The sequence below is a fragment of the Colossoma macropomum genome, unplaced genomic scaffold, assembly GCF_904425465.1.
Source record: "Colossoma macropomum unplaced genomic scaffold, Colossoma_macropomum, whole genome shotgun sequence".
Classification (NCBI taxonomy): domain Eukaryota; kingdom Metazoa; phylum Chordata; class Actinopteri; order Characiformes; family Serrasalmidae; genus Colossoma; species Colossoma macropomum.
In genome coordinates, this window is record NW_023494792.1 from 30,198,555 (window position 1) to 30,224,914 (window position 26,360).

Sequence of the window (26,360 nt, forward strand, 5' to 3'; positions counted from 1 at the left end):
TAATTGAAAGCTGAGAGAGAGAATTCCCCAGCCAATTAGAAACCCATTTGCTCTTCCATTTGTCCTCCTGGTCTCTGCTGTCTCAACAGAGAGAGAGAGAGAGAGAGAGAGAGAGAGAGAGAGAGAGAGAGATACACTGATGCCACAAAATCATTTCCATTAAGGAAATAATTTGGCAAAAATTCAACTCGATACATGATTCCCCCTTTACTCCAATGTAGTCCATCGGTTCGGTGTCTGAAGTTGGCCTCTTTAGTTTTGTACTGGTTTGTACTGGAGCTGCGAGGCTCTAGTCGTAGTCGATACTAGTGGTGACTCAGAGTCAAGAACAAGAACTGGACACATTGAGTCCGAGTCAAGACTGAGTGGTCGTAGTAGTCGAGTCCGATCAAGACCGAGACTTTGTAGTAGTTGAGTCTGAGTCAAGACCAACACTCTGTAGACGTCGAGCCTGAGTCATGACCAAGACTTTGTTGTAGCCGAGTCCGAGTCAAGACCAATACTTTGTAGAAGTCAAGTCTGAGTCAAGACAGATTTTGTAGCAGTCCAGTCAGTCTGAGTCAAGACCGAGACTTTGTATTAATCGAGTCCGAGTCAAAACCACCACTTTGTATTAGTTGAGTGCGAGTCAACACAGAGACACTGTAGCAGCCGAGTCCAAGACAAGATCGAGACACAATAGCAGTCAAGTCTGAGCCAAGACCAAGACTTTGTAGTAGCTGAGTTAAGACCGAGATCAGATTATGCTTTTTTTCCAGAATTTACATCACTATATTTTATCATACAAAAATATAACATGATATATCGCTGTTGTCGGAAGAAAACCTCGTATCTCCATTTTGGTCGTTTTTGAGTTTTTGACATATTTTGAAAATGCCTGTTGCTCTTTACATCGTGTGTAAATTTCATGAAGAATGGACCAAAAGAAAATCTGGTTCCATTGACTTACATTAAAAGTAAGGTACGTTTTTCCTTTTCCTGTAAAGTTATCATTCTGGAGACACAAGGTTTTCTTCCGAACAACAGCGATATATAACTTAAAAATATTATTCATTAGTACCATATTACAGTCTTATTCCACTTTGCATTGTAACTTTTGGAAGCAAATGATGGTGAATTACAGATTCATACTGCAGTAGCCTCCAAGTATTTCTATTGATAACACAAATACAAACGTTTGCACATTTCAGACACAGGAAACATTCGTTAAATCAGAGCAGCATTACGGGCATCAAAAGTCTGAATTTTATTCTTTTGCACTTGTTCATTTCCTCAAAATGGTAGCTCACGAAAAAGATCTACAAACGTTCAGCTTTGTTAGATTGCTGTTTGTCATTTAAAAAATTGTGATGACAGCATTTAGACCACTTTATTTTATAAGAAAATCAAATTTATACAGCAGAATTGTCCATTTTCACCCTCTTGGTGAAGAGGTTAAATTCACAGACCTCATTTAAATTACAGTGAGTACTTTGATTAAACTACTCCAGCTCCTATAGGGCTGTAATCTAAAGTAAAGAAGTGAGTGGAACAGATCAATACTCTCCACTGAAGCTCCTGCTGCTTTAGCACACACAACCTGAGTGGACCTCAGGAGATGGGGAGTTAGCAGTCCAGTCTACCTTCAGACTAACCACATACACCTCAGTTAAGCCCCTTTCACAGCTGCATTTTTATGAGGATTTTTGCTGTTATTAAAGGGGAAGGGGTTAAGCATTAGGGGTTGTAGCAAGCCAGAGTAAAATCCCAGTAAAATCCCAGTAATGCACACTTATAAAAATAAAAGTAATAAAAAGGGCTCTTTGCACAACGTCACAGAACAGCGTTTCCCAAACCGGTCCTTAGGATCCCCCCAGACGGTCCACACTTTTGCTCCAAACTAATTCGCAACACAATGGCTGAAGGAAAAATGTGGACCATTTGGGGTCCTGAGGACCAGGTTGGGGAAGAAAAAACACTGCCAAAGAGAACCATATTTGGTTCCCTAAAGAACCTTATTTGTATCATGAGAAGCAGAAAATGCAACCAACGTCTACGACTGAACTTTAGAGGTGTGGAAAAATATTCCTGCAGATTTCTTGGAGAAACTGAAAGTGAGTCTCCTGAAAAGAGTGGAAGCTGGAATAAATGTAGAGTGGACACAATAAACATTGAGTAAAATAATATTATATTTAATTGTTGAGGCTTCTGTGTAATTTTCTGTTTTTTTTCATGATGAATATGAAATGAATAGCCTATACTTAGAGACTGACGATTAACACCTTTAAAGCATCATCAGAAGCACTTCTTAATTCAAAAGCATGAACAAAATGCCACATAATATATAAAAGAGCTCTTTCTTACCTTCTTTGGTTTCGGTTTTCGGCTGAGTGTTTCCTAAATTTCGGTTTCTGGTCAAGAACTTTCAATTCAGTGAATAACATAATAGCAGTTTTGACCAGAAATCAAATAAATATAGTATTGTACTAGGTTTGAATGTGAAAAAGGGCTTTACAAACACACACACACACACACACATACACACACACACTCAAAAAGCACACACAAGCTTACACACCACTCGCCCACTCACTCTCAAACACACATTCACACTCTAAAATGAGGATCTCAGGCGTGATACCCTTGAGGATAACTGCATTCCTCATTCAGCCGTGTTTGTGAGAGGATTTTGTATAGAAGAGCTCAGATGAAGGTAGTTGAGAGTCCACCAGGTCAACCTGCACTTCATGAAAACAGAAAAAAAGGCTCTCGCAGAGCTGTCCTAAAAACAGAGCACCCTCCAGAAGAGCACTTCACAAACAAGCAGCGTCCAAAAAACAACAAGGATGACACCCATCACGGCTCATTACTCCCCAGTGGAGCCAAAGCTCATCTGCAGGAAGGTCAACCAAAGAGGAACTTCAAACCGTTTAAACAACCATCAGTTACCTTCATTAATATGCTGCTCCTTTCATAAACAACAAACAGACGCTGAAAATGACGTAAATAAATTTGTGGCGCTCATTGCGGCGCTCGTAAATCACAGCCGTCCGTCGTGGACAAACAACAAAAGCGGAGAGGAAAAGACAATGATGTCATCCTGGGAGCAATAAAGCGTTGGTTAATATTCATCAAACATGAAAGGGAAAGCTGCAGTTTTCATCCGTCATTTCCACTGGACTGTAATTATAGACACGGAAGCAACAGATACCAGATCAGTACGTTTACAGAATGACCAATAAATCAATTCTGTTCCCAATAAACTGGTAACATTATCCTTAAACGAAACAGGCTGGTGCCTCTTTATTTCACCATCTACTAAATGACCTCACTCAATACGATGGTCAGTCACCATTAAACAGCATGCACAGACCTTGACCCCGACAGAACGGTCAGCTGGTGTGTTTTATCATAATGATGATGCATTTAAGTCATAAAACATTTATAATGTAAATTTTAACACATTTAGGCCAATTAAAAAGAGCCTGTAAACAACATCAACAACCAGAGTACAGTATCCGCATAAACTGCACAGTAACAAGCAGCTGATTGGATGTTACCCTATTATATGTTAAATGGCCTATTTTTTACAGTGCAATGTTGACAAGAGACATTAGTTCAAACAATCTATTTGTAATAAATAGATTAATTTAGCAATAACTATAAACTCATTATTACCATAACTGATTAATCTACCAACCGTTATTAGATACACACACACTTTCTAAGCCCCATTATTAGGTACACACACACACACACACACACACCTTCTAAGCCCCATTATTAGGTACACACACACACACACACACACACACACACACACACACACACACACACACACACACCTTCTAAGCCCCATTATTAGGTACACACACACACACACACACACACACACACACACACACACACACACACACCTTCTAAGCCCCATTATTAGGTACACACACACACACACACACACACACACACCACACACACACACACACACCTTCTAAGCCCCATTATTAGGTACACACACACACACACACACACACACCTTCTAAGCCCCATTATTAGGTACACACACACACACACACACACACACACACACACACACACCTTCTAAGCCCCATTATTAGATAAATCAACTTAAACTTTTATGCCATTTGCAGTTTCCTCTCATTTCAGTGCCGCCATCATTTAAATTTTAGCTTGTTCATCTTGTCTTGAGCAACTTTCATAATGATAATAGAAGCCATATCGCCCCCTACACTTCCTGTAGTGTATTACAGTCTGTCAGAATGACTGTGCAGATAATAGGAACATTATTGAGTGCTTTCTAAATGATACAATAGGAGCCATATCGCCCCCTACACTCACTGTAGTGTATTACAGTCTGTCAGAATGACTGTGCAGATAATAGGAACATTATTGAGTGCTTTCTAAATGATACAATAGGAGCCATATCGCCCCCTACACTCACTGTAGTTAATTTCAATGAGTCGTAATGATTTTGTAGATAGAGCACTGACGACAACTAATGAATTAATTTTGACTGATTGCAGCACAATATGGACAGAAGATCATACAGAGAACATTTTGCTACATTTTGTGATTATATGCTACTTGCAATGTATTAAAAACACATTGGTAAACTTCTGATGTAACACGAGTAAAGGCTGGCCTGTATTGGATTAAAATGATTCATGTTCGTAGGATCACCTGAAGGCCTTGATGCAACAACACACATGTGGAACATCTGAGGTTGGTCATAATGCTCACAATATAATAAACTAATAAAGTGCATTTCCTGAAGAAAATGTACAGTGACTGTGCAGCGTAAGCAGTTTCCCAGTACTGCTGGGGTGTTACTAAGTGGTTGCTAAGGTGCTCCAATTAGTTGCTACGTGGGTATTGCTACTTGATTGGTTTGGTATCTCAGGTGGTTGCTAGGGTGTTGCTAGGGTATCAGGTGGTTGCTAGGGTGTCAAGAGGCAGTAACTTTGGTATGTCGAGTGTCTGTTAGGGGGTTAATGGGTGGTTGCTATGTGGCTGCCAATTGGTGTTGCTAGGTGACTCCTATGATATCCCAGGTGGTTGCTGGGGTGTTATACAGTATGCTGTTACTAAGTGGTTGCTAGGGTGTTGCTAGATGTTTGCTGGGGTCTTAATAAGCAGTTGCTAAGGTGTGCCATTTAGTTGCTACATGGGTATTGCTACATAATGTTATAATATCTCAGGGGGTTTCTAGGGTGTTGCTAGGCAGTAGCTTTGGTATGTCAAGTAGTTGTTAGGAGGGTTGATATGTGGTTGCCAATTGGTGTTGCTAGGTGACTGCTATGGTATCCCAGGTGGTTGCTAGGATGTTGCTGGGCTGTTGACAGTGCTGTTAGTGCACTTTTATCAGGGTGACATAAAAAGGGGGTGTACAAATGTTTGGCCTCATAGATCAGACATTCAATCATATAGGAAAAAATCCAACTACGCACAGATGCTACATAGAAACTGAATATATCTTTAAAAATTACCCCTCTCAAAGTCAGACTGAACATTTCAGAGTTGGTTCTGTGTCACTATCTGAAAAAATGTCCAGCAGAAAAGGGAAAAAGAAGAAGTAGAAGAAAATAAATGGGACAACAATAGTGTGCACTAAAAAAAGTAAAAGGATTCATTGCATTTCACTGCAATACCTGCATATTGCAGCCTGTAAAAGCGACACTGAAAAGGCCAATAATCACAGCAATCATTAAGAAACTATGTACTGTCTAATCCCCAGTGTTTAATATCATGAGCCTTGGCAGAAGCAGGAGGTAAATGAGGGTCCGAGATGAGTATGAGTAAGTCTGGAGTACCTTTGCTGAAGTCTTTGGGGTCGAGGGAGAGGCTGTACCCAGGCAGCGTTTCCAGGAGCAGTCTATAACAGGCCTTCCAGCCCGGGTCAGGGATGGTGGGGGCCACACACTGCATGGCAGCCACGCGCTTAAAGAATGCAGATTTACGGTGGAAGCCGATCAGCTCGTACAGCTCTGAAAGAACGCTGTAGCGCTGGATCTTCTCCTCTTCAGACAGCTGTGAAGAGACAAGACAGATAAACCATTTAATGAATGTCACTTTCATTAATGAAGTGCTTGTCAAGAAATATTTCAGCTGAAAATTCTACAGTGGCATACAAATTAGAGGTGGGAGGGGAAAAAAAAAAGAATATCATTTACATATAGTGTGTGCATAAAAATACCACATCAATGAGGCTGACGTTTATTATTTTATTATTCATATTTTTGAACATGCATTAAGCTCATTGTTAAACTAATTATCAAAGTGCATTTTCAAACAATCCCGAACACATTCAGTGATGCTGAGGTGCGGTAACTCTACTTCTTTCAATGTTAACAAAAACAATATACACATTGCAGCTTTAAATATCACAACAGACTCATACTGCAGATCAAGTATCAGGATAATATCATATTTTGGGGTCTCTAGCGATGCCCTCCTGTACTACATAGGAATTGCTCACTGCTGGCTTCAATTAAAAGTTACGCTAGCTATTTTGGGTCAAGTGCTCCTGTAAAGTCTCTATTAATGAATCCAAAAGCAAACCAGAGCCCTAATGCTGAGGTTAGCACTATCTTTCTGGTTTTGGACTACGTCAGAAACCTACTATTTGCCGACACACTGAGCAATCTTGCAATTTCACGCACCTTTAAACCAAACGGCGGGCATGAACGGAAATGTCTTCTAGAGAAATGTCAGGAAATGGACTATGAGACTCAGAGGTTAATGAAATCTCATTCAGCACAAGAGGGGCTCGGTCCATCCGCTGATTCGGGCTAATCCTCAACAAACAATTGTTTTACCTTTGCACGTTCGGTGACATTTCTTAACGACAGGAGGATCAGCATATTTATTTATTCTCTATTTCTGATTACAGCCAAATCACACAGTAATAATCCGCCCTAATGAAAAAGCTAATGAATGAGCAAGTATGTTTCTTTTCATGCAATGGAACTACACCTAAGAGAATGAAGGCTGTACACGCTCCTCAAATGATTCTGCTTAACTTCAAACAGCTAAAGATGCAGTGCATCTAAGCAGGTCTGGGTGACAGGGTAACGTAATTGGATATAAACATGACTTACAAATAACTCAATGATGATAAAAGGCAATTATCATGTTCGGGGAAGAGAATTGATGGAAAACTTGAAAGATAACCATAAAGCAGCTTGCTATTTAATATAACATAATACGTACAAGTATGTTGAAACAATGGACCTTTACAGGGTTGAATAACTGTCTGTGCTGGGGGTCTCCCAGAGTGCACAATACCATCTGAGGAAAACTGTAAGCATTTTCAGTGCAGCTTCAGTGTCCCGATGGTTCAGGTGAGTTAAAATTATGAATATAATGGTTTACGACAGACATCTGAAGCTGAATTCCAGAGTTCCCCCGCTATAATTATGTAAACCATTTTATAATATGTAAAGTAAGTGGACTTGGATTTGGAACTCATTCACACATATAGCAGTCTGAAGTTTGTCCAGCAGGGGGAGCTATTAGCTTTGTCACTTTTGTGTGTCTCATTTACAGAGAAGAAATAGCCATGAACCCACACCAGCAGGAGCTCACAAATAAACACTTTTTTTTTACTTTTAAAACAAGAAATGAAATAGTTTAACAAAACCTGTTTATTTTAATATAATTGCTGTTGTTGTTGTTGTTGTTTACACGCTCTCTGTAATTGGTTTAAATCAGTCTTTTCATGGTCCATTCAGATCCAGTGCTCTAAAAGTACTGACCAAACCCAACACGTACCCAGAAAAGCATGTTGTGATGTAATTTATCACAATATCGATCACATATCATCATACTGCCCATCCCTAAGTGCAATCACCAAGTAATTCTGGTGAAAGATAATCCAGGTGTGGTGTTTGAGGTGCTGTTCTTTGTCTTTACCTGTCCCAGGTTAATGTAGACAGCGTTCTGCAGGAACTCTGAAGCCTCCATGGCTCTCTTCTGAATGGCCAGGACTCGCACTGCCTTAACACACGCCTCCAACTCAATCACCCCAGCGTTCTTATACTGAAAGAGAGAGAAATAAAAGTTTGTACACAAAGTTTGTCCATTCTTTTTCTCTCTTCTCTATTAAATCATCTTTCATTGAAGGCAACTTAATCACCACACCAAGAAATGCAATATAGGTAAGACAGCACAGCAAAAAAATACAAATTTCAGGAGAAATTCTGTCCTAAAAACAGGATAAAGTAGCTTATAAACTGTCAACAAAAGTTCTCCCTAGTCTAAGACATGTTCCTTCAACCTAAATCCTGCCTGTTCTTAGATCAGCTAATCAGAACTCATTCATTTCAGCATGCTATTATTAATGCAAATACAGGGTTTGTTTACATTGAGTCATTAATAACCTGAAACGCAGTGCCTTTAAATGCATTACCTACATTGCATGAACAAAGTACATTGATCTACAATCAGCCCCAATACAAAACTTCATTAGACTCAATCAGAATTAATTTGATTTCCGTCTCAGCGTAATGGACAGACCTGCCGTTTGGTCATATTGGAAATGCTGACTCAAAGAAAACAAATCCTTTATCTCCTTTAAGGTCAGCTGAAGGTAGAGGCATCTTAATAATTTAAAAAAATGTTTAATAATATAATATTAAGCTTAATAATTAAGATCAAAGATCCCTGGAAATAGTTTCTCGCTCATTGAACCATACAGAGGTCCAGGACTTGAGCCTATTATCTCAGATTGCTACCACAGTGAACAGTGACAGATATAATGATACAGTGACGTCTAGTACAGTGATAGTGTTGGATCCTGACTGTAGAGCACTCAGATCATTCTCTAGTTCTCTAGTTGAAACCGAAACATTCTGTTCTCAGCTGAAAGACCAGCAGCAACCTAAAAAAGAGGACCGCTGCAGTCACAGCCCAATGGTGCCGTTTTTCATGGGGGCTTACTGCCCCCTGGTGGTCACTATCAGAACAGCTGAGAGGCAGAAAACAGCCGCACTGACGTTCTCCAGCAGAAACCAAACAAACCCAAACACTGGGATAGTGTGCAGTACCGGTGTGGGACTGTCTGGGTCTGTAGAATGTTCTCCCACATCCACACTGTTCTAGAAAGTTCTCCCCTACTCATACTGTTCTAGAATGTTTCTACATGATTCACGTTGTCATAGAAAGCTCTTCTCAGATTCAAAACTGTTCTAGAATGTTTTCCCCATTCACTGTGTACTAGAATGTTTTCCGATTCACTGTGTTCTAGAATGCTATCCCTATTCATGTGTCCTGAAATGTTCCCCATTCGTGTGTTCTAGAATGTTATCCCCATCCATGTGTCCTAGAATGTTCTCCCCGTGTGTTCTAGAATGTTCTCCCCATCTGTGTGTTCTAGAATGTTCTCCCCATCCGTGTGTTCGAGAATGTTCTCCCCATCCGTGTGTTCGAGAATGTTCTCCCCATCCGTGTGTCCCAGAACGTTCTCTCCAACCCTAAACTGTTCTGGAGTGTTCGCCCCGGTTCACACTGTTACACAGTGTTCTTCACCATCCACAGGGTTTAAGAATATTGTCCTCGTTCTAGACTGTTCTCTCTATTAACACTGTTCTAAAATGTCCTCCCCATTTTTGCTGTTCTACAATGTCTTTCCACAGTTACACTGTTCTAGAATATCCCCCCCTTCCATGCTGTTCTTCCCCATTTGCTCTGTTCTGACATGTTCTATCCATTCACAATGTTCTAGAATGTTCTCCCTTTTCTCACTGCTCTACAACATTCTCCCCAAATCACACAGTTCGTGTATGTTCTAGCCATTTATGCCTATCTATGATGTTCTCCCTCATTTACGCAGTTGTATGATGTTCTCCTGATTTACACAGTTTTGAGTGTTTATGGTTCTACATAGAACCATTTTCTTTACTAAAGAACTTTTGAAGAACCGCTTGACATTCTATCCATTTACGCTGTTCTAGAACGTTCTTCCCATTCACACTGTTCTAGAATGTTCTCCCCATTCACACTGTTATAAAATGCTCTTCCCAAGCTAAGGAACCTTTGAGGAACCATCATTTTTTAAGAATGTGCGCAATGTGGTATAGTACAAATACAACAAAATCCAGGTTTCAGGGTGGCAGCAAACGCTGCTTTGAACATACTTCCATGCATTTTATGGGCACGAATGTCTCTTCAGACACCAAACCTGTCTTACACATTTAGGTTGAAGGGGAAATGTGAAAACATCACGGAGCACTGAATCATCACTTTAACGACAGACGGGCTCGTTGTACTGCGCTAGTTCACCTTGCCGTAGTAAGAGATGGCCTCTTTGTACTTCTCAATGATGTCCTCCTGACTCAGACAGTTCTTAGCTCGGCCGATCTCACTGCTAGTGTCCGCACTGATTCCGCTGGTGGTCAGAGCACCTGCCCAGAGACGAAGAGAAGACGAGAAAATGTGTGAGAGAGAGAAAGAGCGAGCGAGCAAGAGAAGAACTGACACTCATGAATATAAACACGTGACAGAAAGTGAGCGAGACAGACATCAGAGAAGAACAAGAGAAACAAGCACAGAGCCCAGAGAACAGAAACATGTCTGTTACCACACATCATGCATGCTGCAGTAACACCAACATTGCTCTTATAGCACATCAACGACAGCGGTATTAAATTGTAATAGAACCTGCTTCCATTCTAAAACACCATTTATAATAAACCTAACAGTCTAATTAGCAGTGTCACCGGTGTTAAATGGCTACACAGCATATACCAATAATCATTTGATAGCCAGAAAAACTATTTACAATCTTAATATCAGCAATTTATTCCACCAAAAAACGTCCCAGCAGCTTAGAGTACAGCATCCATAGCTGTTGCCTAGCAACAAGTAGCCTTCAGAAGGATACAGGTATGGGGAAAAAAAAACATGCTGTCATCATACATAACAGATACAGCGCATTTCAGCCAAAAAAGTTGGTAGATATCCAGCCTTTCTTCTGAAATGAACGGTGTTAATAGGAGTTTGTTCCTCCTTTGCTGCAGTAACAGCCTCTACTCTTCTGGGAAGGCTTTACACTAGATGTTGGAACATTGCTGTGAGGATTTGATTGAGCATTAGTGAATGTTGGATGGTCAGTTCTGAAATCACTCCAACTCATCCCAAAGGTATTGGATGGAGCTCCATCACTCCAGGGAACACAGCTCCACTGCTCCACAGCCCAACGCTGGGAGGCTTTATACCCCTCAAGCCCACACTTGACATTGGTCATGGTGACCTTATTATAATCAACACCCTTCTATGGGGATAATACAAGCTGTATTTGCAGAACTGAACACTAAAGTAGCTGAATTCAAGCTGTTTGGATATCTTTGGATATACAGAGTAAAATACATGTAAAGTATCCTAATCGCAGATATGAGAGTCCCAAAAGTGGCGCAATTTCTTGTTTTTCCCTGCTTTAACACACCTGATTATACTCAACTGGTCTTTTTCAAAGTTCTCATGTGTGTTACAGCAGAGGAAAACACACAGAGACCCCAGAGCGTGTACCAGAGTGGAAACTAATATGCTGTCAAAGATGTGTGATACAGATCAATGTCAGGTGTTACTCGTCTGTGCTTCTTCAAAGACTCTCAGCCAACAGCTGTGAAATTAGTTTCAATCAACAAAAACAGACCAGCTTAATCAAAACAAAGGACGGACGATAGTGTCATGCACATTCTCTGTAAACAGGACTGTAAACGATGGCACACAGTGCAAAAGTTGAGAAGTCATAGAATTAAAGCAACACATAGAATCTTCAATCAAGTACCTGCTTAGTACACTTTAAATCTCCCATGTCCTTCTTTTTATATTTTTCATGAGGTTTATTTATGATGTTTGTGTTGTTTTATGTTCCAAAAAGAGTCATATTTCATTTTTTACATGACCAGTTCTCACCCTCTCTTTATCTTTTAGAATTAAACGGGCTGTGCATTCATATGCAAGTTTGAACCCTCCTGGTCAAATTATAGGTTTTATAGATTTTCTAAGTGGAAATAAGTTACAGGGAGCGCTATTAAATATTAAAACAAAACATTTTTGCACTTGTCACACGTTATGTTTCACACCAAACCACTCTGAATGAGTTTGTTCACATCTCAACTATTGAATTATACAATAATTCTGAAAAATCAGTGGAGTTCCCCTTTAAGACATTTGCACAGAACAGTACACAATGAGTTCTGAGGGTCTGCTTACAAAATGTTACAGTGAAAACAATACAACACTGCCACCTACTGGTTCTATACTGTATGTGTTAAACAGCAGCTGAAATATAATCTAATTTTACTGAGCTACAAGGCATATTAACAGCTGTTCAGGACAGCTGTGGATAATATCGTTACAAAAAAAAGTTTTTTTTTCATATAAATCTATTAAATTTCAAAAATGAAATCACCCTCCTGTGACATTCAGCACTGTGCAAATCAGAGGCCACCACTCACTTAACTTCCACTAACTAACTAAATATAATATCAGATTTTCAGTATTTATTGTGTCACTCTTTACCTTCTTTCCAGCTTCCACTCTTTTCAGGAGACTCACTTTCAGTTTCTCAAAGAAACCTGCAGGGATATTTTTCACACCTCCAAAGTTCAGTCTTAGAAGTTGGTTGATCATTTTCTAAAGTAATCAAACCCATTCAGTGATGTTGAGGTCTGGACTCTGGGGTGGTCAGTCCATTGCTCAGCTTCTTTGTTTGATGTGTCCGTCTCCTTTTCTCAGTGAGGTTCTTCTTGACAGCTACACATCCTTTCAGACCCACAGCGCTGAGTGGTCTTCTCACAGTGGAAGGATGGACAGAAACACCTGTGGATGTTTTCAGATCTGAAGCAGCTTGATTTTCTCCTCTCTCTCAAAGATGAAAGCTTTAAGTGCTGTTTATCTGATGGGGGCAGTGTTGGTGTCTACCAGTGTTCCAGGTGGTTGTTAGGAGTGACATTTTCTTTGTAGCTCTAAACCATTTTTTTGAACTCCAGTTTTGGAAACTCTGGCTTTTTCAATTATTGTAACTTAAAGGCTTAAAATTTGCCTTTAAAGTCTATTTTGAGTGAAAACAGAGAAAAAAGGTGGTCTCTATCTTTTGCACAGTACTGTAGTCGGAGATCAAGTCTCAATGTAGTAAGCAGGGTTTTTAATAAGGGTGGGAGCCACTGCAGACCTCGTGATATGATTTTATCACGGTACTTGAGATATGATAATTGCAATATTTAAATATTTGTTATATGCTAATTTTTGCTATAAGATATATTTATCCTTACATTTACATATTTAGCAGAGACCACTTCGAAAAGTAGACAAACAACATTAAAAATGTTTAACGTAATGTGACATTCTTGCCCTGAAGATTCTTGTTGGCATATTTATTATTCCATCTCCCACTCCTAAAATACACACAACTGTATTTACACTACAAAAGTTCACATATAAACACAAACACAAAAAACAACCACTTTACCAAGATCACAAACATCAAAAGAAGAAAACGGCTGGCTTTTAGTTTAAAAAATTATTTAAAATAAACAATAAAATCACAAATGTTATGATTACAATGCAATCACTTTACAAAAAAATCAAAGGGCTGAAGATTAATTTTAGAAAAACAGGCAGAAATCATAGACAGACACAGAGCAGTTAGAGCAGAGTGCTAGCGCAGGCTCAGGCAGCAGAAACGGCGGAGTCTAGAGCTACAGCAGGCAGGGCAGTACTGTACTGTACCTGGGTCAATGAGAACCTCCTGAGCCCCTGAACACGCAAACAGACAGACACACAGACATACAGACAGACAGAGAGAGAGACAGCCTGGTTGACTCTTTGGCTGAAGCTGCAGGTTGCTGGAGCTGGGTTAGTTCTGCACTGCACATTTCAGCACTGCTGCACGCTCACCACACATTCTCCAACAGACACCAACACACGGATCCTTTAAACCAGGGGTGTCCAATCTTATCCACAATGGGCCGGTGTGGCTGCAGGTCTTCATTCCAACAAAGCAGGAAATCACCTGGTCAGCAGTTTGAAGCCTGATCCAACTGCTTAAACAAGGGCTTTGAGGCAAAACCTGCAGCCACACCGGCCCTTTGTGGATAAGACTGGACAGCCCTGCTTTAAACAACGTTCGGGGAACTTTCTCCAACAGTATAACAGCACTGTCTGAACAAACTTCCACATCTCCAAACAGATCACTTCACAGGAGAGGGAAAAACTTTATTAACTTTCAATGGAAGGTAACGGAGAAATTATTTATTCCAAGTAATTTTGGAGAATTTCTTTGCCATTCATCATGAAACGTTGATATGATGCAAAGGGAAGCTGGTCATTTCAAATTATGTCAAAAAATTAAAAACGACAAAAATGAAGCTACGAGGTTGGTCCCGACAGTGACAAAGTTAATGATATAACGTTGACATCTAGTTTGCTGAACAAATATGAATGTGTAATGATTAAAGGTGCATACACTGAATAAGAGGGCTCGATGACAGTGAGCTCAATACGGCTCGAGATCCCACCTCGCCCATGGCTGGTGTGGAATCTAATCATACATCCCCGTCCTGATCTTACTTCCCTTGGTTTATGGTCACAACTTTCGCAACATTATAGGATCAATCAATTTATCAAAGGGTTCTTTGAGTGTTTGTGGTTCTACACAGAACCTTTGTCTTTACCAAAAAACCCTTGAAGAACCATACGTTGCTGGGGTCAGGACAAAACCTTGTATCTTCATTTTTGTAATTTTTCGTTTTTTGTCCTAATTTGAAAAAAGTCAGTGGCCCTTCATGTTGTGTCAAAATTTCTTATCTCTTATCAAAGAGGATGGGGAGGGGGCGGGGCTTATTATTTATTATAATAATAATAAATTATTTAACCTTTTCTTCCCCCAAAGAGCATTTCAACTTTTCTCGGGGTTTATTTTGTCAGTGGAAGGAATGGACGGTGTTGAAAATGTTCTCCTGGAGAACTCTGAGGGCAAATCAGTCCAGGTAAAAAAAAAAAACTGGAGCTCTGTAGAATCAAGATATATTTAACACATAAAATATTAAAAAATATTAAATCTTGACCTCAGAACCAGACTAAAAAAACAGTGCTGGTTGACTTCAGTAGGCAAGTGAGACTGTGAGGAAACATTCTCTTTCCCGACAACCACGTTTAGAGTGTTGGTATTTACTGGAGAATGAGCTGCTGCTGTGGTCTAAAGCAACTTTAACCATGTTATTTATGAAAGTCCAGCCTCAAGAGATGAAAAGCTAAACAGCGAAGGCAGTTCAGTACTGTTTTAATACATTATCATCACTACATGCTGCAGCAGCACTGAAATTTAAAATGATACTTCAGCCAAAAATCAAATGTACAGAGTTTTATACCCCTTTATCTCCAATGCTGTCGATCAGCCAAGACATGATTGGCACCTGAAGTTTGCTTCTGGAGCTACAACACTAATGTAACAGGTAAATGCAACCAGATCCAAGAATTTCACTGATAATTAGAGACACTAGTGCAGTGGGGAACCTTCACGGCCTTCCAGGCCTTCAGAGAAGGACTAATGATTTCTGTGAGCTAAAACAAATGTCTGCAATTGGAGTTCATTTTGATTTAATAGCATCATTGTGCTTGATATACTCTGCAAGTATTGCAGTAATACTCATATTCAATTGGTAAGTTTTGGTTGTAAATAAAAGGGTAAAATTCTTGAAAAGCCCAACGGAAAATGATCCAATCAGAATTCGTTTTTCTGTGGTATCTATGTGGATGCAGTCAAGTGAGCTCTCCTATTGGTTAGGACTTCAGGAGCTGAACTGAAGGCCTTACACATTAGACTAACCACCAATGTAATCAGGAACCGACAGAGAATTCAACCAATTCCGTTTTGATTTACGATGTGTGGGACCACTTTCGGGACATATCAAAAGTAAAAAAAAGGTTAATGTGAATGACCATTAGCTTCGTGCTAACATCCTAATAGAACCCCATAAGGCCGCTAGTAAACATTGACATTATTATAGAAGTACTTCCCTCATTTTTGACATTAAAGCCCCAAACTGAAGGATAACAGCACTAGCTGTTACAGTCACATTTCACCACTGCACTAGCCAAACTGGTTTCGGTCACTAAGTCATCACAAAGTCATCAGTTATAACCATGAAGAGGCTGTTAGCTGTCTGTTTTCACACATCTCCAACTGCTGTGCTTTGTATCTGCTATATACGACATGCTAGCAGTTTAATGTGCTGTTGGCTGCATAAAGTGGAGGTGAAAAGGGGGAAAATCCACATTAGACTGTCTTATTTTTGTTTTATTTTATATCGGAGGTGACCGCTCGCAAGTTTTACCCATCAGCATAGCCGCCATAGCAACATAGTCAAGTGGATGTCCCATCAATTAGCATCGTGCTAAAGTTCAGATGAAATCCAGGCTTCAAGACTGCTGCTGTTGCTAGACAGCATGTTTTTGTCCATTTTTACACATAACAGTGTTTCATACAGCACCAGAAACCAGTTAAGCAAGTCTATCAGAGATTATTTAGGAATTCAACACAGTTTGAGGCGAGTTAGCACAATGCTAATCAGTGAGAAAAAGCTTCCTTTACGTGCCAGCTACATTAGCCTCGCAGCTCCAGAGCAAAACCAAAGAAGCAAACTTGTCTTGGCTGATCTATCTGAGGTAAGAGGGGAAAAACTGTAATAAAATGCACTTTTTTGGCTAAACTAGCACTTCAGTTTGCCAGACTGGCATAAAAAACCATTAAAACAGTCCATGTGTTAGAACATTTTGTTGGAGGCACGCAGGCTTTTAGCTCAACTCAGCTTCCCTTTTTAAAAGTCACTATTATACCAAACAAGTCACAAACACGACAGCTTAATTTCCCCACTTACCACGTCACCAGTCTTTTAAACCTGCATATCAACTATACACTGTTAAAAGCACTGCAAAACAGGAAAGGGCACACATGCAGCGCCGAGGGGAAGCATTGTTAGCAGCATCAGTCCATGTATTTCTGCATTAGTTGGTTAAAGAAGCATTAGGGACATTTTAATATTCATTCAATCAGGCCCATTTGTGGTTATTCCAGTTAGAAAAAAGACAAATCTCTGTATTTCTTAAACAAAATAAAAGTCATCTCATGTAGAAAGCAAAGAGTTCTTGTTATAACATGTTACAAGTGGTTATAAATCAGCAAACAAAATAAGTGACCTTTCCAGTGCACAACCAGTGTACCAAGTATGTATATCCAATATGTTACACTACTTTCTTCCAAGAAAAAAGTAATCCCATCACTGGGTCGTTCTACAGAAACGTCCACTTCTCTATCTCTCCATAGGAGTCACTGGTGTTACTGATTGTCATTGGTGTTACACATTAGAAAGGTAACACCAGAGACATTTTAACGAACAATGCATTTCACAAAAACGCTGCTATAGAGCAACAAACCACATGTTGTCAATCGTGGAATATCCACTAAAATATGGAATTTAATCCATTTGTTTTCTATTTTTTCGCAATTCCCTCAGAATAAAGTAGGTCACACCAGTGACTTCAACTAACAGCTTCATATGAAATCATGAGCTGAATGAGAAAATCTCTGATAACTGAAAGACACAGTGGACTCACCATGAGCTTTTCTTCATAGATCCTCAGAAAACAGGTAAAAGGAAGTCATCAGTGTGATATTTATTTCATGATAAGAGATTTTTTGTTACGCAGTAACACCAGTGACACGACTCCTGGGGACCAGAACTTCTATTATATATTTTATAGTCTTTATTTGTCATTTGTTTTCTTTGTCATTTAATTTATATATTCCATAGTCAGGTATAGATCACTGTAGGTAAAATTGCAGAAAAACATGTTTTTTCTTCAAAATATGTCCTCAGCCTTCATACACGACTGTGAGGATGAGCTCTTCTGTGGTGCTTGGAATTCTAGATAATTGATTTAAAAACCAGTATTGCTAAATTCATCCATGTGTCGATCAGTCCATTTACTATTCAGTTAATCCATCCATTCATTTACTATTCCATTCATTCTTCCTTTTATCAATCCATTCATTCATCCATCCATTCATTCATTCATTTACTACACCATTCATCCTTCCATTTATTAATCCATTCATTCATTCATCCTTTCATTTATTCATCTATTCATCTTCATATTCTTCTGCTTACTACTCCATCCAACCATCCTTCTATTTTTTATTCCACTTAGCCATTCATGTTTCTAATTTTTTCCATTTATTAATACTTTCATCCATTCATTCAGCCATCCTTCCATTTACTATTCCATTCATCCATCCATCCATCTCTGTTATCCCATTCGTTTTTTATTACAACACCCATTCATTCACTCATTCATTTTCCATCCACTCATCCATCCTTTCATTTACTATTCCATTTATTCTTGCATTTATTAATACTTTCATCCATTTATCCATTCATCCTTCCATTTACTACTCCATTCTTCCATCTACCCATTATCCCACTCATTCAACCATCCGTCCTCCAATTTGCTGTTCCATCCATCAATTTATTTATCACAACACCCATTCATATGCCATCCACCCATCCATTCATCCACTTATCATTGCATCAATCCAAAGTTTAATCAGTGCATTAATCAATAGGGACTGTTAGTGGTTACTGCAAAAGTTTGCAATGGGGCAGTTAGACTGGGGCAGTTAGACTGGGGCAGTATGACTGATCTGGCACTTCATATGCGCCTGTCTGAAGGTTTAGAGTTACATCAGTGTTGTGATTTTTTCTAAAAGACAGTGAAAAGCCAGTCCAACAGCAGTAGAGTTAAGAGACACTTCATTGACTTAGTTACGCTACTTAATAAGGAATCATGTCCTCTGAAAGTCAGTCCTACTCAGAGACATGTGAATCACATTAGCAGCGCTGGACCTCCTGCCATGGAGAAACCTGGTGTATCTGTGAGGAGAAGCTGGTGAGGGTGTCGGACCCTGCAGCTCCAGACTGACCTGGCCGATGTCTCTTTCCCGTATCTGTTGCCGCGGAGATGCTGGGCTTGCGTGCGCCGCTTTTTCCCGCTGTGCCTCCTGGGTAGTGGAATATCACTGAGGCAGAGCAGAGACCCTCCAGCGCAGCTGAGGCAGAAAACAGCAACAGACAGAAGAGCAATAAGAATTTTTGAGCTATTTTGCAAAGTTTTTGAGAAGCAAAAGTTTGGGCACCCCCAGTCAAATGATGTGTTTTATTGCAGTGAAAATAAGTGAACACATCCTCTACAGAGAACACACTTCTGCACATTTTAATGCACAATCACTGTTTATTTACTGAATTCAACATACTGGCCCCTGCGAATCTTATGGCGGATTTTATATTTTATGTTTTATTTCTTTACAACATGTTAAACTCAACAGATAAGATAAATTGCACTCTAAAATTAGCAGAAAAATACAATATTTAAGGGCATTCTCTGTAGAGGACTTATTTCCTTATTTCACTATTTTGACCAGGGGTGTTCAAACATTTGCTTATCACTGTATACTTGTCACAATAATCCCAAATAAAAAGGAATCAAGAATCAAATGCTTTAAAAATCTGACAGTACATTTTAAAACAGAATTTCTTTCCAGCAGACAAGCTCTAAGATAATTATTCTGCTTCTTAAAAAATGACTTTGGGCAAAAATGTACCTAATTTTTTCCATGCCATGGTGTATTTGGTGTAGAGATGGGCAATATGATGATATATTATCGTATTTGCGATAAATTGTGTTACTGCGATAGAAAATACGCTTTTCTGAGCATATCATGGATATCGTCCATACTTAAAGAATAATGACCGACAGCACATTCCAATAAAAAGAAAACCTCATTTGTCCTGTTTGATTTGATTTAGTGTGACACAGGATATGAATAAAAATCATGGTTCCCAAAATTTTTTAGATCTGTTTTTAAATGTAGCACTACTAATGGTTTGCGTCTGTGTGCCATAATATCATGATGTGTCGTGTATCGTGAAAATGTCTTTAAGTATCGTGATATGATATTTTTTGCCACATCCCACACCCCTAGTTTAGTGTCTGAAGTTCCACAATGGAGCCATCAGGCCAATATAACTAACACATAATGGAAGCTTATTGCCACCAATTAGCCTTGTGCTAACTGCAGGCTTAAATAATCACACACTTGCCTCAAACTGTGTTGAGTCGTTCAGTAATCGCTGACAGATCTGCTTATGTGGTTTCTGAAAATGCATGACTCACTGTTATCTACAACCATAGACTAATGAACAGACAAAACTCAGGTTTTAAACGGGGCTATAAACAGTAGCAGCAGCCAATTTAAAACTTAAAAGTTTGTCTGTATGTTTGTCCGTATTTATAGACAAACATAAACAAGATTTCTTAACAACTCCACACTAAGTGTTTGAGGATTTAGGCATACGGTTTACACAGTGGGTGTTTTTACACGGCACAAAGCACCAGAACCTTTGGCACCAGGAAAGCAGAACTGTTCTGTCTCTATTGGCCGTCAGTCCAGGACAGAGGTTTCCAGTTTTATGGTTTTTGGTACTTGCTCAAGATTGTTACCAACAGAATGTAGCACTCGCAACTGAATCCAGCGACAATTCGGCAAATTCTTTACTTGTCCAGGTGAAGATAAAGTCACTAAGCACTATTATATCACCAGTAAGTTCCACAGGATGAGTGTTGTTGTTAATTTTTTTTGTCCCAGTTGTCTCTCAAGTAGGCAGTAAATAAACAAGACCTAGAACCGTAACGTGCACTCGTTCCTGTTTGCGTCAGTTCTTGTTTCATTGGAAAACCAGCCTTTGCTAATTGGTGGGTATGAGCTTCCACTACTTGTTAGCTACACTGGCCTCATTGCTCCAGGGCATGATTTCAGTCTTCGTTCAGAAATCAGGGTCTTACCCCCCAGCCACAGGAAGTCGTTAACGGAGCGGAGAAGCTCCACAGCCATGTGGTAGTGGACCAGAGCATCCTGCAGCATGCCTGCCTGCAAACACAGGTCTCCAACGTGCTTCCTCATACGGCCCTGGCAGCGCTTCTTATAGTGCCTGAGGAAGAAGAGGAGGAGGCTCACGATTAAACTCACAGACAGGCATAAAGTGGAGTATCAAAACTTACAGAAGCAGCAAAGTGTAAGAAATATCTACTGTATTTAAAGGAAAAACGCCTTTTCTTTCTAATTCAGTACATTAGTTGAACTGACTAAGCCCTCACCCTCAAGTGACTGATCCAAGTTTCTGCATAATCAGATCAGTAAGATGTAAACAGAGTCATTCAGAGTGGTTTGGTGTGAAATGCTTTATGGTGGTGATAGGAACCAGACATCCACCTCTAAACGTTCCCTCACAGAAAGTTACTATACGAAATGCTAACAAATACATTTCCTGATGTCAGACACATTGTTTTATGCTAGTTCTGAAATAAGATTGGCATGAAATGGATTTTTAAATAGGGTCAGGGTTAAGACCGGCAGAGAGTCTTGTTGGTACCCTAATAAAAAGATATTTTATATTAGTGTTACATCTAAAACTCAGAAGTCTCATATAGATTCTTTGGCCATTTCGGACAGCAAATGACGGGTATATTTGTGTTGTAGATGTTGTGACCCCTGGTTCCTATCAGCACCACTGTAAAGAAATCTGAGTTTACATTTGATCTTTCGGTAAACTATCACTTTAACAGCTGTACTAATTTTATGTAAATTGATTCTACTAACTGAATGCATGCTCTTAAAAAGATGGTTCTTCAAGGGTTCTTTAGTAAAGAAGATGGCTCTATATAGAGCTATGAACACGCAAAGAACCCTCTGCATGATTAAATAGCTCTTTCCATTGTGAAACATTCTTCAGACCGACGGAGAATGTGCTGTAGATGGTTATATATGAAGAACACTTTTTTAAAAAGGTTCTTTATTGCACCAAAAAGGGTTCTGCTATTGATACGATGCCAAGCTTGTAACAATAGATGAACCCCTTTTGGTGCTACATTGAACCATTTTTAAAAAAATTCTATACAGAACCACATAAAACACATTCTCCATCAGTCTGAAGAACCCTTTCACGAAGCAAAGAACCATTTAATCATGCAAAGCGTTTTTTTGAGCATTCATGGTTCTACACAGAACCATTTTATTTAATAAAGAACCCTTGAAGAACCATCTTTTTAAAGTGTGTAGGCATCACTCTGGATGGAGAGCCTTTCTCAAAGGCCTGGTGACCATCAGCTGGGGTCAAACCCATGAGCTCCTGATTTATGGCCTAGTTCTTTGACTGCTACGCTACAGACAGGTAGTGGTTGAGACACAGACAGGAAGGAGCAGAGCAGGGGCAGAGGAAGGGTGAGCACAGGCCAGAACGAGAGGAGAAAAAAACAAAAAGAAAAAAACAAAAAAAACAGCCAACAACTAAATCTAATCTCTATCCCGGTCTGGCACAGGAACAAAGAGGGCAAATTAAGGATTAAAAGGATGTAAAAAATGAATGAATGAATGAATGAATGAATGAATGAAGGGAGGGAGGGGACGCATGTCTGTGGGCTGGGTGGGTCAAGTGTTTCTCATTCGACTGTCTGAAAATATAATCCAAGAGTCGTCAAAATAAACTACACTAAGATTCCACTTAGATGACCTCGTTAAACCTCACACTGAGGGCTAACTTTGATTCCACTATAGCAGAGCAGCTATAATGGAATCAAATTGGTACGGTACGTTAAAATCACGTTAGTTAAGCATTTGAACATGTTTTCTGCTTGTGAGCAGCTGAATATGTTAAATACGGCACCTTAAGGTCATAAATCACGCCGTCACTCCCGCCTCCAATTCATTGCGAGATTTCTTATACCGTGCGAATTAGACGTGAACTCTTTTGCACTGAAAGATGATTTTCTACAAAAGAGAACAATTTTCAAATCACAAGAGCTGCAAATTTAATCAAAAGCCTACATTATCAGCAATGTAGCCTTAACAAGTTTAAGGTGGGGTTAAACCAATCAGAAGCAACCAAATGTACAACACAACCACAACTAACTGGCAGCCTGGTGCACTCTGCTCAATGTTCAAGCCAGAACCAATGGACACTCTGGTCTTCTAGGCCCAAAAAAAACAGGCCTGGACCTCAATTTATAGTACATAATCGCAACATTGTTCAGAAATATTCACATTCATAGATATTTTTCCCTAACTATGCGATTTATTTAACATATTCAGCTGCTCACAAGTAAAAAATCAGCTCATATCAGCTCAGTTCTACGTCATTTACACTGGTTAGCTGTCCTGCTTCGTATCCAGTGTAAACTCCTCCTGCTTACATACAAATCTCTACATGGTGTGGCACCAGCCTATTTAGCCGAGCTCCTGCACCCTTACTGCCCTGCCCGAACACTTACATTCACATTCATGGCATTTACCAGACGCTCTTATCCAGAGCGACTTGCAATGTGATCATTTGCTGTTAGGAGTCTTGCCCAAGGACTCTTACTGGTATAGAGTAGGGTGCTCAGCCAGGTGGGGACTGAACCCCAGTCTACAGCGTAGAAGGCAGAGGTGTTACCCACTACACTATACCAGCCACTTAGGTCCTCTGACACAGGTCGTTTATCTGTCCCAAAATTTAGACTGGTCACTGTTGGGGGCAGATCTTTCAGCGTCACTGCCCCCAAACTTTGGTACATATTACTGCAATTTCTTCATGATTGTCCTCACTTTCCTCTTTCAAAGCCCAGCTTAAAACATACCTCTTTTTTCAGTGCTTTCATTCTTCTGCTCACTGATGGCTTTTTTCTTTTCCCTGCCTCTGTAAAGTGACCTTGGGTATGACAAAGGTGCTATTTATTATTATTATTATTATTATTATTATTATTAATAAATTGTTAAACCCTAACCTCCCCTTGTAAAACTAATCTTGTTCAAAAGGTACTTAAATCCCAGGGAACACAGTGTAAAATACTGAGAAAAATCTTTGTATGATACAAAAATTTAGTGTTATATAAACATAAACATCTATCAAAGCTTGAATGAGAAGAACAAGGTATAAATATAGTCAATTATGGCTTAAAAACTGCCGGTCGTAATATTCCAATGAGCAGGGTTGACTGACAGCCCTCAGTCTCACACTCCCAGTGTGCAACGCTGCTCATACAGAACTAAACTGACACTGAAATGTGCAGTTGTAATGTTACAGACCCCACTGTGTCCACAGCTGACTAGCTGATTAGCTTTCGCTTGGTTGTTAGCTTTGTTTCTGTAAGTTTCTCAGACTCAAACACAACGTTTATGAGACAAAGTGGAGGAACACGGTTTTGTTGTAAGCTGTGTGGGCGCGAGGAGACATGCCAGCCTTAAGACCGGAAGGGATGCTGCTTACATAAGCGCTACTCATGATTAGGAGCGCCCAGTTTACACTGAAAGAGGGGAATTTAGGCAAAATACACCAGTCATTTAGTGGACACTGGGACGTTTTTCACAGGACATACTTTGTATATGTATATCGTGCGTCCACAAGCGCAAGATTAACCAGCTAAGAAAACACAGATTTAGGTTCCCTGGGGCTTTAAGATAACAGCATTTTTCGACATAAATCAAACCACAATCATACGCAGATTAAACTACTTTTGTTATTATTATAGTTATCATTATTTATTATTAGCGAAAGCAGGTGACCATTGAAAAACGGCCGTATGGAATCCATGCGGAAGTGGAAGAGCAAGACCAGTAAGACAGACTGGGACTAAAAAACGACTGAGAACAGAAAGACTTGACCCCAAAAAAACATATATAAATAATAAAAAAAATAAAAACACTTGACCCCACCAGCTTTGGGACCAAGACACATCTGCCCCACCACAGTCTGCACTACTTGCACTGCGCTTATTAAAACAAACCACACTTAAACTGACCACAATACTGGAAACTCATTTCTGCTCAGAATCTCTTTCCACAGTGGAATATTACAAAGCCGGACTCATGAAAGAGGAAGCTAACCGTTTTAACATTAGGGCTGTTACGATTCCACGATTAATCTGTTAAGACTATTGACAACTATTTCAAATTTGCCTTCTCAATTGTCGCAATAAGGCATGCTTCACATTTTCCCACTGCTGTCTTACAATATAAAACAGAGCCTGGTGGACGTGCCTTGTATACAGTTGTGTGCAAAAGTTTAGGCACCCCAGTCAACTGACATTAATGCATAAATAATGTTTATTTGCTGAATTGGAAAAATAACTAAAACATAAATGCTTTATGTTTCATTATTTCCATTTCTCCCCCATCTTGACTCAGCAAATAAACATTATTTATGCATAAATGTCATTTGACTGGGGTGTGCAAAAGTTGGGGCACCCCAGTCAAATGACACTAATGCATAAATGATGTTTATTTGCTGAATGTAACATACTGGAAAAAAAACTAAAACATAAAATGCTTTATGTTTTATTATTTACATGTTTTCCAGTCTTGACTGGAAAATAAACAGAATAAACAGAAACTGTACACGCCTACTTGAATAAATGCCATATGTAGGTGTGTTCTCTGTAGAGGATGCCAGTGCTTACATATTTTTAAAGGCTTTTCAAAGGCTTCTGAGTGTATCCTCTTCCAAAAAGGTACTGGGGAACCTGTGAAATGCTATGCATGGTATGTTGTTGTTCAATTCAGCCCATTTTTCTCTTATTACACTATTAACAAATCAAGTCAAAATGGTCTGTAGATTGCTCTATTATTAATATAATCAGTAGAGACAGACCAACTTTAATGCAGAAATGTTAAGAAACGCAAAAAATAAAATAAACTAGTAGGCGTCCCCCATTTCACCTGAGCCTTTTTAAAGGAATAGTTTCTCTGAAAGATCAAATGCGCATGGTTTCCCCAATTATTCCCAATGTAGCTAATCAGACAAGACATGTTTGGTGACTGAAGTTTGCTTCTTTCGCTTTACACTGGAGCTACGAGGCTAAGATAACAGAAGTCCGGGTCACGGGTCAAGATTTGAACATCGTAAATGGACGTATGGATGTTTACAGCACAGTGTGAAGCAGTAGTAGTCATCCTGAAGCCTAAATAATGTCTGTACTTTTGTTATACAAGTCAAAAGAGGCATAAATCTACTTCATATTACTCAACAACTTCACACTAATTTGTGGGGTATAAGCTTGTTAGCATTTGCCTCGCAGCTCCAGTGCAAAACTAAAGACCCACACCAAACTGTTCAGTGAACCGTCCCTTTAAACCAAGAGTCCAGCTTTGTAAACTCAGTGGAAAGGTGCAGACCACTCCTGTACATTTACTTCCAGCACTCATCGAACAGGAACAATGAGTTTGACCTTTCTGCTCTAAGCCCAGACACAAGAGCACTGCGGTCCAGCCA

General features: G+C 39.6%; 1 protein-coding gene across 2 annotated transcripts in view; it reads right to left on the reverse strand.

The window, feature by feature from the left end:
- trappc9 (trafficking protein particle complex 9) overlaps positions 1–26,360 on the reverse strand; it is a 237,258-nt gene that overhangs the window by 206,409 nt on the left and 4,489 nt on the right. The window contains exons 3-8 of one of the 2 annotated variants that reach the window (XM_036576823.1): positions 20,902–21,047; positions 18,983–19,108; positions 13,732–13,758; positions 10,279–10,400; positions 7,912–8,037; positions 5,811–6,027 (exon numbers count right to left, since the gene is read on the reverse strand). In XM_036576823.1, coding sequence (XP_036432716.1) covers positions 5,811–6,027; positions 7,912–8,037; positions 10,279–10,400; positions 13,732–13,758; positions 18,983–19,108; positions 20,902–21,047 — 764 coding nt within the window. The remainder of the gene's footprint in view (positions 1–5,810; positions 6,028–7,911; positions 8,038–10,278; positions 10,401–13,731; positions 13,759–18,982; positions 19,109–20,901; positions 21,048–26,360) is intronic. The other variant, XM_036576824.1, reaches the window with a different exon arrangement.